Source organism: Nyctibius grandis, chromosome 5, assembly GCF_013368605.1.
Source record: "Nyctibius grandis isolate bNycGra1 chromosome 5, bNycGra1.pri, whole genome shotgun sequence".
NCBI lineage: Eukaryota > Metazoa > Chordata > Aves > Nyctibiiformes > Nyctibiidae > Nyctibius > Nyctibius grandis.
Window position 1 is genome coordinate 1,916,322 of NC_090662.1, and position 12,853 is coordinate 1,929,174.

Consider the following 12,853-nt stretch of genomic DNA (forward strand, 5'->3'; position numbering starts at 1 on the left):
GAGGCGCTTAAAGGTATTTAACATTTTGAGGCTCTCAGTTCATTCCCTGCCAGAAATAACGACTGCAAACTGGATTGCTGCTGGCTGGACTGGATCTGATGGGATGTGATCAATGCTGAAGCAGAAATACCTGTGCACTATGAGAAATGTGGGATAACTACAGCCCCCTGCAAACCTTGCAGCCAAGGTCTTGGTTCATCTCAGATACTCACCTCCTTTTCTAGTCGGGTGACAAATCTTCTCTCACCATGAGTATTTTTGAACCAAATAGGAGTGTGCTCTTCACAGATCTCTTTATCTGAAGAGGCAAAAAAGTTTTCAAGGGTCTGCGAGACTGTTTTCGCTCTGATGAACAGAGATTGGCCCTCACGGTTCTGGATAAGGAAGCTGATGGAGAAAACTGACATCTTGTTGAAGTTCAGCTTGCCTTTTTCTTTATAGCTGTGCCACAGGTGACAAAAAATGAGAGAGAGATGTTGAAACACACATGAAAAGCCTACTTGGAAAAGCAAGCTTGCTTTTGCTTCTGTTGCACGCTTAACACTTGCAGAAGCTCTGTTTTATACACCCATTTTGACCTAGGAATGGAATATTGCAAACTCTGCACACATTTATCCTCACTATATTCCTGGTGGAAGTATAAATTTGTTAATTTTATAGATTTTATAGATGAAAAGTCGAGCCAGAGAGATATTCCCATCATTCACCTCTGCAATTACAGATTGTTTTCAGAGCCAGGTAAGAGGATTCCCCTCTTCTTCCAGGTCGTGGCTCATTTGCCCTTCTGTCTGTAATTTAGATGTGCTGATAATTGGCCAGAAACCTTATCGTTAGAACAACTCGGGGTAAGAAAACCCCTCCTCTGCTAAAGAAAAGCAGCATTTAGAGTGGTTGCACCACTGAAGTGTAAATGGGAAATGGGAAAAAGCCATTCTCAGGGGTTTTCTACCTCCCTGTGAAGTGCTCCTTGGCTATAAACACAGGCAGGATGAACATCCCCTAAACCAGCAGAGTCTATGTCAGAGCAGGGCAACGAGTGTGTTTCCCCTGGCTCACACAGATGCTAAAATCACTGGCCCATCCAATCTGAAAGAATTCAGAAACCATAAATCCCAGTCTGGCTTGAAGCAGGTGAAAGAAATAATTTCCCCCATTATTTTTGCTTCCTCACATCCTGGAGGTTTACTTCACAACCCAACTTTCCTTTCCTGCCATGTCTTTTCCCTGCTCCACTGGCCTTCAATGAAGGAATCCAAAATCCCCACTCACTGTTTGCCGACACTTCCAAACGCTAACGAATGGAAAGTCTTGCACGTAACGTTGCTGGGGAAGGTGCTTTTTCCCTTCTCTGCAACAGCTTTGTTAAACGTCACGTAAAGGAAATTCAGATCAGCAAACTTCTCCGCGTACTTGACCAAGGTTGAGGTCTTTCCTGTACCTGAAGAAGAGAAGAAAGTAAAACAATAAAGCATCCAGAGTAAGGAATGAATGAACTCACAGAATCACAGAATCAACCAGGTTGGAAGAGCCCTCTGGGATCATCGAGTCCAACCGTTGCCCTGACACCACCATGTCAACTAGACCAGGGCACTAAGTGCCATGTCCAGGCTTTTCTCAAACACCTCCAGAGATGGTGACTCCACCACCTCCCTGGGCAGCCCCTTCCAATGGCTAATGACCCTTGCTGAGAAGAAATTCATCCTAATGTCCAACCTGAACCTCCCTTGGCGAAGCTTGAGGCTGTGTCCTCTTGTCCTATCACTAGTTGGACTCGCACACTTCTCATCAGCTTTACCTTGCCCCTCCTGCTGCCCTAACTGCACAGCAGGACTATTTGCAGCTAATGGGAATTTATTCACTGACTCAACTGAAATCAGCAGCAGCTGTGAAGCAAAGCAGCTTTGAAAGATTATAGTCTGCAGCCTAAAAGCTTTTTCTTTTTTTAAAAAAAAAATCTTTTTATCACCTAATATTCTAGAAGTCTGAGCATGATGTGAAGGTACTGGTCCTCTTGAAAGAAAGCTTGGTAAATGAAACGTTAAAATTGCTCTTTTGAGTGATTCATGAGCTCATGAACCTTCCAGGGGAGGTTCAGGTTGGACATTAGGAAGCATTTCTTCTCAGAAAGGGTCATTAGCCATTGGAAGGGGCTGCCCAGGGAGGTGGTGGAGTCACCATCTCTGGAGGTGTTTAAGAAAAGCCTGGACATGGCACTTAGTGCCCTGGTCTAGTTGACATGGTGGTGTCAGGGCAATGGTTGGACTCGATGATCCCAGAGGGCTCTTCCAACCTGGTTGATTCTGTGATTCTGTGATTTCCTTGTAAGATCTCCCACTAATGCTGCTCTCCTTTACTCCCGTTTGCTGCAGGACAGCACTGTCCACACCTCATGGCAAAAGTGCTTCACTCGTGGAGTACCCAATCACAACAGAACCCTGAGACAAGAAGGGCTCTGCACATTTCCTTTTCTGCCCCTTTTCATATCATAGAATCACAGACTGGTTTGGGTTGGAAGGGACCTTAAAGCCCATCCAGTTCCAAGCCCCCTGCCACAGGCAGGGACATCTTCCACCAGACCAGGTTGCTCCAAGCCCCATCCAACCTGGCCTTGAACACTACCAGGGAGGGGGCAGCCACAGCTTCTCTGGGCAACCTGGGCCAGGGTCTCACCACCCTCACAGCAAAGAATTTCTTCCTCAGATCTCATCTCACTCTCCCCTCTTTCAGTTTAAAACCGTTCCCCCTCGTCCTGTCACTCCATGCCCTTATAAAAAGCCCCTCTCCCGCTTTCCTGTAGCCCCTTCAGGTACTGGAAGGTGCTAGAAGGTCTCCCCGGAGCCTTCTCTTCTCCAGGCTGAACAGCCCCAGCTCTCTCAGCCTGTCTCCATAGCAGAGGGGCTCCAGCCCTCTGACCATCTTCATGGCATACATTACCTCTGAGCTCCCAGCGTGGGGTGTATTTAAAGGAAACTCTCTGCAGGTGTAGGGAGATATTTACTTTCCCTTTTTTTTCTACATGGGCTCCCTCAATTTTATGCAATTCCCCTTCTCAAAACAGTGTGCAAGCACAGAAAATTTCTTGGCTTGTGCGGTTCCTACAGGGATGCTAAACCTGAACAAGTACGAGCGACTCTGTCTAGTGAGTATTGATTTAAAGTAAGGTTGATCTCCCTGGCATCCACATAGTTCCTTGGACAGAAGCAGCAGGGAGGGAAGGAGCAGAATTAGAGGTTACGCGTTTATTCTTACAACATAATTTTCTTCTCTTACCTGCAAATGCCATAATTTTCACTATTTGACCACGCTCAATTTTGTGATTCAAAATCCTTTGCTGTTCATGGGTCAGCTTTACTTCAGGCCAGCTATGAAAACCGGAAAAAAACAGAGCAAAAGGAATGAAGAAAATAAATCCTCCCAGATAAACCAAAAAAAATCGACTAACAGCAAAAAAAATTGACTAATGATGCAAGCTGCGGTCTAGTGGAAGGTGTCCCTGCCCGTGGCAGGGGGGTTGGAATTAGATGATCTTTAAGGTCCCTTCCAACCCAAACCATTCTGTGATTCCATGATTCTACGAATTTTGGGGTGATTTGGGGTCTGCAACAGTTCAGCAGCCTGGAGAGCACAGAACTGTGTTCCACTGATACATAGACCCATCGGTGAATAATGACTTTTAAATTTAGTCAGCGCTTGGTAATTCAATTTTTACAGATTTAAGGCCCGATTGTGGTTTTCCTCTGAGAATTCAAGCAGAAGATGGCAAGGATCAAAGAAGATTTTGTCCTGATCCTTATGAATCTCAGGGGCTTGTCAACCAGCCCCTGCCATGAAACATCTGCTCCCCCTTCCAAGGTTCAGCACTCCACCAGGGCCCTGTGTACTTAGGTGCATTGCTCAGATCCCCTAAAGTAGCATTACCCAGACCATAAGTCTTGCCTGCAGCGTGATGCCAGTGTTTCCTCTTCTGCTGTCTGCAGAGTTACCGAAGAATTCTCCATCAGATACAAGCAGTAGAAAATATTGTAATGGATCCTAGTAGAAAGGAGAAAAGAGAAACTATCATTGAGAAATCATCAATAACAAATTAAACTTCTGCAGACACCTAAAAGTACTCGGCACTGGTGAGGCCGCACCTTGAATCCTGTGTTCTGGGCCTGGCACTTCGAGAAAGATGTTGAGGTGTTGGAGCGAGTCCAGAGGAGGGCGACCAAGCTGGGGAAGGGTCTGGAGGGTCTGACCTACAAGGAATGGCTGAGGGAGCTGGAGGTGTTTAGCCTGGAGAAGAGGAGGCTCAGAGGTGACCTTAGTGCAGTCTACAACTACCTGAAGGGAGGTTGTAGTGGAGTGGGAGTCGGCCTCTTCTCCCAGGCAACTAGTGATAGGACAAGAGGACACAGCCTCAAGCTTGGCCAGGGGAGGTTCAGGTTGGACATTAGGAAGAATTTCTTCTCAGCAAGGGTCATTAGCCATTGGAAGGGGCTGCCCAGGGAGGTGGTGGAGTCACCATCTCTGGAGATGTTTAAGAAAAGCCTGGACATGGCACTTAGTGCCATGGTCTAGTTGACATGGTGGTGTCAGGGCAATGGTTGGACTCGATGATCCCAGAGGTCTCTTCCAACCTCATTGATTCTGTGATTCTGTAAAAGGCTGCCAACACCTTGAATACTTCCAAGACAACAATGCACAAAGCCCCAAGTGCTCAGGGAGATGCAGGAGACAATATTAATATTTTAAAGAGCAGTTAGTTATGCCTTGAGAAGTGACTGCAAAGGCACCATGGGGACAGCTCTGTTTGTGGCCTCTCTCTCGCTCCTGCTAGGTTTGTGTTTCAGGGTCTGCCATGCAAACGTCACCTGGGATCAGAGTCCTCAGGATCCTTTCGCTCTCCTGAACCACTATTATAACAGAGTCTGGGGGAGTCTGAGAGAGAATTTGGGCTGGTTTAGGCCTCTAAAGTGAACCAGTTTCATCAACTGTCTGATGAGGATTTTATCCAAGTGTGTCAGCCCTGACAGTACTTCATGGTGCTTTGTTACTGCCAAAAGAGGAGCACAGCGACTCTGTGGCTTTAATTACACCAGCAACAGCTGGTTTAAAATCAACCTCCATTGTACATCAGGGTTGACACCACTGTGGTTTTACCTCTTCTAGTGCAGCTTTGTTCCTGAGACCTTCTAGCACCTTCCAGCACCTGAAGGGGCTACAGGAAAGCTGGAGAGGGGCTTTTTACAAGGGCATGGAATAATGGGATGAGGGGGAACAGTTTTAAACTGAAAGAGGGGAGATTGAGATGAGATATCAGAAGAAATTCTTTGTTGTGAGGGTGGTGAGACCCTGGCCCAGGTTGCCCACAGAAGCTGTGGCTGCCCCCTCCCTAGCAGTGTTCAAGGCCAGGTTGGATGGGGCTTGGAGCAACCTGGTCTGGTGGAAGGTGTCCCTGCCTGTGGCAGGGGGGTTGGAACTAGATGACCTTTAAGGTCCCTTCCAACCCAAACCAGTCTGTGATTCTACAACTGAAGAGTTGCCACCCCAGGCCACACTCCAGGACAGACGTTGCATCTCATATTAGGTGACCTACATGCTTGGACTCACTAGTTGCTCTAGGAGCTGCAAATAGGTACCAGACAGTCCCCTGAGGACGTGTTTCCTCCTTACACCCTAAATCACAAACCTTGTGTGGTTTGAAGAGATAATGGCAGAAGATATGTGCTCATTCCTATTTCTTCTAGTCTAGATTGTTCAAGGAGATGGAGGTGGGATGTGGGTGACTTTGACCACAGGCTCTTAGTGCTAGCAGGTGACAACATCTGTTTGCCACATCTTCAGCAGGCGTTTACCCAAGTTAATGACCTTAGCCAGCAATTATCAATCACTCACAGGCCAAACAAGCATCCTGATTTCCCTGGTTGGTAACCTGAGCACATGGCCCATGGCTGAGTAAGTAGAGGATGAACCATTCTCCTGTGTCTAACACAGGTTGGACTATATCAATGTCCTGGTTTGGCTCAAACCAGGCCAAATAGTCTTAGAGAACCCAAGGTCACTGCTTACGAGTAAAGAGCCGAAGGGGGTTGTACCTGCAGGGAGTAGTGGACGGGGCAGGTGACCCAGGATTGACCAGCAAGGTATTCCATCCCATACATGTCATTCTCACTTTCCTGTTTATCACTAACCCACTGCCTCCTGGAGGTGGGGCCCAGGAGGGAGGGGCCCTCCTGTCTCCCACTGATTGGTACCAGCTTTGCCAAATCTCCAGTTAAAAGCCTGCAGGTGTGATGGCAGTGGAGCTTTTGCATTTTGCCCTCTGCCCGTGCTGGGGGGAGCTACTGCCTTTTCCCCTCTGCCTGTACTGGGGGGAGCAATTCTGCCTGAGGAGGATTTCCAAGCTCTTGATCTTGGTTTTGTACATATTTGTATATATTTGGTTATTTCTATTATTATTGTTATTATATTCTTTTTCATTATTATAGTTTATTAAAACTGTTTTAACTTTCCAACCCATAAGTCTCTCTCCCTTTTCCCTTTCCCTTTCCCTTAGGTGGGGGGGAGAGGGTTAACAGAGAGCATCTGCCACCTGGTTAATAGCTGGCCCAGCTTTAAACCGTGACAGATTTATTGGCGCCCAACGTGGGGCTCGAGAGAAGCTCCAACAGGTTGCTCTGATAAGTTGAATCCTGGCTCTGGTGGGAGGAGACCCAGAGAGCTCAGCTGAGAGAATATCAGATTTCTTCCTTTGAGATTTACGAGGGGTTGGAAAGTTAAAACAGATAGTGAAGATGGTGATGTCATTTTTGAATGCTGTGTTATCTCATCTTTTTATGGAGTTTCTTTCACAATTGAGTATTGCAATGATGCCTTACCTGCCGTGGGCACTGTGTTATTGCTTGCTTCTTATGAATGTTTACATGCAGTTTAGCAGTGGGCGCTGGTCGAAATGTATTGTTTTGGTATGGGGTTTGATACTGATTTATGCTGTGATAAACTGGGCAGTTAATATTCCGATCTCTTATCTCTATGACACAATGATGGGCAGCTTTAATCGCGAATCAGTAGCAGCAACTTCATCTGCACGCTCCAGGCGCCCTTTAGCTGATTCTGTTAATGATTACACTTCCAGTTTTACTTTGGGAAATAGTACCTTCTCCTTTTCTGCCAAGCTGATTCCACTAGATTTTGCGAAATTAGGATGGTGCTGTCTAGGTGGCATGTTTTTATTTTTGGTTGTCCTGAATGTGTTTCTGATGTGGGATAAGATTAAATATCGGTGCAGGGACAGTTGTAGGTGTTATGCAGCCACCTCAGATCCTACAGTGTGTACTGCTGCTACAGCCACTCAACCCACTGAAACCTTGGCAGCCTGTACCACAGCTGCTACACCCCCCAAGATGGCCACTGCAGCTACTCAGACTCTCAGCACTCCCACGACAGCCACTGCATCTACTCAGACCCCAGCATCTATCGAATCTGTACCAATTGCTCCTGTAACCAGGAAGAAATACCAAAAGAAATCAGCTCGTGAAGAGAAGGATGATGACTCAGAGCCTTCTAAGACAGAGCCATCATATGACCCAGGTGAGGGCCCTTCTCAGGCAGAGTTAGGGCCCGACACAGATGGGGGTTCCCTTGATTGTCCTTTTAAAGCAGACCCATCACAGAAGAAAGGCCCTTCTAAAGCAGAACTATCACAAGAGGACTCGGACGTAGAGATAACCTACCACTCCTTATCCCTGAAGGACCTGAGAAATATAAGGAAAGACTTCAGCCGTTATGACAGTGAACCTATTATTACCTGGTTGCTCCGATGCTGGGATAATGGGGCAGACAGCATGCAATTGGATGGCAGAGAAGCCAGACAGTTGGGATCCCTGTCCAGAGATGGTGGTATTGATAAAGCGCTCGCAAGAAAGTCAAACACTGTCAGTCTCTGGAGGCGACTCTTGTCAGCTGTAAAGAGCAGGTATCCCTATAAAGATGATGTTATGAGCCACCTAAGCAAATGGACCACTATAGAAAAAGGTATTAACTACCTTAGAGAACTGGCTGTGCAAGAGATCATTTATAGACACCCACGGGACATTGTAGATCCTGTAGATCCTGATGAAGTGGAATGCAACCGATCCATGTTCCGGAAGGTTGTGAAGAATGCTCCACCGACATATACCCATACATTGTCAATATTAGTATGGGGAGAAGATGCTATGGCACGATCTAGTGTGGGCGAAATGGCTAACTGTATGCGACAGTATGAAGATAGTATTTCTTCCCCACTGCAGGCACGCATCTCGGCTGTGGAAAAACTGACTAAGGAGAACAAGGACTCATTTAAACAACTGTCAGACAAACTGTCCATGATCGAGAATAAACTTGACTCTCTACCTACACAAGCGCGCGTTGCAGCTGTTAAGAGAAAACGTTCTCCTACAGGACCAGCTCAAAGGAAAAGGAACACATCACGAGGTATCCTGTGGTTTGCCCTGCGTGGTTATGGGGAGGACATGAGCAGATGGCATGGACAACCTACCAGTACCCTACAGGCACGAGTACGTGAGTTGCAAGCTAAAAGAAATACCAGAGAGAATTTTTCTAGGAGGATGGCTGCTCCAGTTACCAGTGAGCAGGACCCCAGTCAGGGGAGATGGGCCTCAAATCACTTTTTCCCAAGTGTGAATAGGAGAAATGAAGGTCCAGTCCCTGTGAGCAGCATGAATCCATTTCTTAATTAGGGGGGCCCTGCCTCCAGCCAGGTGGAGGAGAGGGACAACCGGATTTATTGGACTGTGTGGATTCGATGGCCTGGCACATTAAAACCACAAAGGTATCGAGCCCTGGTAGACACTGGTGCACAGTGCACCCTAATGCCATCGGATCATAAAGGGGCAGAATCTATCAGCATTTCAGGAGTAACAGGAGGATCTCAAGTGTTATCTGTATTGGAGGCCGAAGTGAGCCTAACTAAAAATGAATGGAAAAAGCACCCCATTGTGACTGGCCCAGATGCTCCGTGCATCCTTGGCATAGACTACCTCAAGAGAGGGTATTTTAAGGACCCAAAAGGGTACAGATGGGCCTTTGGTATAGCAGCTGTAGAGACTGAGGACATTAAACAGCTGTCTACCTTGCCTGGCCTCTCAGAAGATCCTTCTGTTGTGGGGTTGCTGAAGGTTGAAGAACAACAGGTGCCAATTGCTACTACCACGGTGCACCGACGACAATATCGCACCAATCGAGACTCCCTGATCCCCATTCATAAACTGATTAGACAATTAGAAAATCAAGGAGTGATTACCAAGACTCGCTCACCCTTTAATAGTCCTATATGGCCAGTGCGAAAGTCTGATGGAGAATGGAGATTAACTGTGGACTATCGTGGCCTAAATGAAGTTACGCCACCGCTGAGTGCTGCTGTGCCAGACATGCTAGAACTTCAATACGAACTGGAGTCAAAGGCAGCCAAGTGGTACGCCACCATAGACATTGCTAATGCCTTTTTCTCTATTCCTTTGGCACCAAAGTGCAGGCCACAGTTTGCTTTTACCTGGAGAGGTATCCAGTACACCTGGAATCGACTGCCCCAGGGGTGGAAACACAGTCCTACTATTTGCCATGGACTGATCCAGACTGCACTAGAAAAGGGTGGAGCTCCAGAACATTTGCAATACATTGATGACATCATTGTGTGGGGTGATACATCAGCAGAAGTTTTTGACAAAGGGGAGAAAATAATCCAAATTCTTCTGCAAGCTGGTTTTGCCATAAAAAGGGGCAAGGTCAAGGGACCTGCCCGGGAGATCCAGTTTTTAGGGATTAAATGGCAAGATGGGCGTCGCCAGATCCCGATAGAGGTGATCAACAAAATAACAGCAATGTCCGCACCAACTAACAAAAAGGAAACACAAGCCTTCTTAGGCGTTGTGGGTTTCTGGAGAATGCATATTCCAGATTACAGCCAGATTGTACGCCCTCTTTATCAAGTGACCAGAAAGAAGAATGATTTTCAGTGGGGCCCTGAACAACGACAGGCTTTTGAACAGATTAAACAAGAGATTGTGCATGCAGTAGCCCTTGGACCAGTCCGTACGGGACAAGATGTTAAAAATGTGCTCTACACCGCAGCTGGGGACAATGGTCCTACCTGGAGCCTCTGGCAGAAAGTGCCAGGGGAGACTCGAGGTCGACCCCTAGGATTTTGGAGTCGAGGATACAAGGGCTCCGAGGCCAATTACACTCCAACTGAAAAAGAGATACTGGCAGCATATGAAGGAGTTAGAGCTGCTTCAGAGGTAATTGGTACTGAAGCACAACTTCTCCTAGCACCTCGACTACCAGTACTAGGCTGGATGTTCAAGGGTAAGGTTCCCACTACCCATCATGCAACTGATGCGACGTGGAGTAAATGGATTGCATTAATTACGCAGAGGGCTCGAATAGGAAACCCTAATCGCCCAGGAATCTTAGAAGTAATCATGGACTGGCCAGAAGGCAAAGACTTCGGAATGCCACCAGAAAAGGAGGTGACACGTGCTGAAGAAGCCCCACCATATAATGAACTACCAGAGGATGAGAAGCAGTATGCGCTGTTCACCGATGGATCCTGCCGTCTTGTAGGAAAGCATCGGAAGTGGAAAGCTGCTGTATGGAGTCCTATACGACGAGTCACAGAAGCCACAGAAGGACAAGGTGAATCAAGTCAATTTGCAGAAGTAAAAGCCATCCAGCTGGCTTTAGACATTGCTAAACGAGAAAAGTGGCCAAGGCTGTATCTTTATACTGACTCATGGATGGTGGCAAATGCCTTGTGGGGGTGGTTAAAGCAGTGGAAGCAAAGCAACTGGCAGCGCAAAGGGAAACCTATTTGGGCTGCTAAATTGTGGCAAGATATTGCTGCTCGGCTAGAGAAACTAGTCGTGAAGGCACGTCATGTAGATGCTCACGTACCTAAAAGTCGGGCAACTGAGGAACATCGAAACAACCAACAAGCGGATCAAGCTGCTAAAGTGTTCCAAATAGATTTGGACTGGGAACACAAAGGTGAACTATTTTTAGCTCGGTGGGCTCATGACACTTCAGGTCATCAAGGGAGAGATGCAACATACAGATGGGCTCGTGACCGAGGGGTGGACTTAACCATGGACTCTATTGCACAGGTTATCCATGATTGTGAAACATGCGCCGCAATTAAGCAAGCCAAACGGTTAAAACCTTTGTGGTATGGGGGGCGGTGGTTGAAATATAAATATGGGGAGGCCTGGCAAATTGACTATATCACACTCCCTCAAACCCGCCAGGGTAAACGTTATGTGCTTACCATGGTGGAGGCGACCACCGGATGGTTGGAAACATACTCTGTGCCCCATGCCACTGCCCGGAACACTATTCTGGGCCTCGAAAAGCAAATCTTGTGGCGACATGGCACGCCAGAGAGAATTGAGTCGGACAATGGGACTCATTTCAAAAACAGTCTCACAGACAACTGGGCCAAAGAGCATGGCATTGAATGGGTATATCACATCCCCTATCATGCACCAGCCTCTGGGAAAATTGAACGGTATAATGGGCTGTTAAAAACTACCCTGAAAGCAATGGGGGGTGGAACCTTTAAAAACTGGGATAAACATCTGGCACAAGCTACCTGGTTAGTTAACACCAGGGGATCTATCAATCGAGCTGGCCCTGCTCAGTCAGACCTTCTACATACAGTAGAAGGAGATAAAGTCCCGGTGGTGCATGAAAGGAATCTATTGGGAAAAACTGTCTGGATTCTTCCTGTAACGGGCAAAGGTAAACCCATTCGTGGGATTGCTTTTGCTCAGGGACCTGGATGTACTTGGTGGGTGATGTTGCAAGATGGTGAAGTCCGATGTGTCCCTGAAGGTGATCTGATTCTGGGTGAGACTACTTAATTTTGAACTGTATGTTGTTGCTGCATAAGTGTCTTTTAGGTTAAGACAGTGGTGATGCGACCGGAGCTAGCTTCATCAAGTGGCGTCCAGTAACCTCCTCGAGTCTGACATCTTTAACCTGCAACCCGTGGGCACGAACCATGACAAAAGAGAGACTGCTAGCCAGAAAGACTGCTGAGAGACTGCTAACCAGATGCAAACCCACAATCCTGAACCAAATGAACTTGATGGACTTTTTGCATAAAGATGAATCATAGACTAGTGATATGTATATATATATTTGAAAATGAAAAGGTAGTGGTGATCTGAGTATGACATGAATGGTATGGAATAAGGGGTGGAATGTCCTGGTTTGGCTCAAACCAGGCCAAATAGTCTTAGAGAACCCAAGGTCACTGCTTACGAGTAAAGAGCCGAAGGGGGTTGTACCTGCAGGGAGTAGTGGACGGGGCAGGTGACCCAGGATTGACCAGCAAGGTATTCCATCCCATACATGTCATTCTCACTTTCCTGTTTATCACTAACCCACTGCCTCCTGGAGGTGGGGCCCAGGAGGGAGGGGCCCTCCTGTCTCCCACTGATTGGTACCAGCTTTGCCAAATCTCCAGTTAAAAGCCTGCAGGTGTGATGGCAGTGGAGCTTTTGCATTTTGCCCTCTGCCCGTGCTGGGGGGAGCTACTGCCTTTTCCCCTCTGCCTGTACTGGGGGGAGCAATTCTGCCTGAGGAGGATTTCCAAGCTCTTGATCTTGGTTTTGTACATATTTGTATATATTTGGTTATTTCTATTATTATTGTTATTATATTCTTTTTCATTATTATAGTTTATTAAAACTGTTTTAACTTTCCAACCCATAAGTCTCTCTCCCTTTTCCCTTTCCCTTTCCCTTAGGTGGGGGGGAGAGGGTTAACAGAGAGCATCTGCCACCTCCAATCTCACAGAGGGCAGCTTCCA

At 47.0% G+C, this 12,853-nt stretch overlaps 1 protein-coding gene across 3 annotated transcripts in view; it reads right to left on the reverse strand.

Annotated features, from left to right (window-relative positions):
- FBH1 (F-box DNA helicase 1) overlaps positions 1-12,853 on the reverse strand; it is a 41,330-nt gene that overhangs the window by 13,516 nt on the left and 14,961 nt on the right. For 2 of the 3 annotated variants that reach the window (XM_068401488.1, XM_068401487.1), the window contains exons 9-12: positions 3,919-4,032; positions 3,271-3,362; positions 1,270-1,438; positions 213-441 (exon numbers count right to left, since the gene is read on the reverse strand). In XM_068401488.1, coding sequence (XP_068257589.1) covers positions 213-441; positions 1,270-1,438; positions 3,271-3,362; positions 3,919-4,032 — 604 coding nt within the window. The remainder of the gene's footprint in view (positions 1-212; positions 442-1,269; positions 1,439-3,270; positions 3,363-3,918; positions 4,033-12,853) is intronic. The other variant, XM_068401489.1, reaches the window with a different exon arrangement.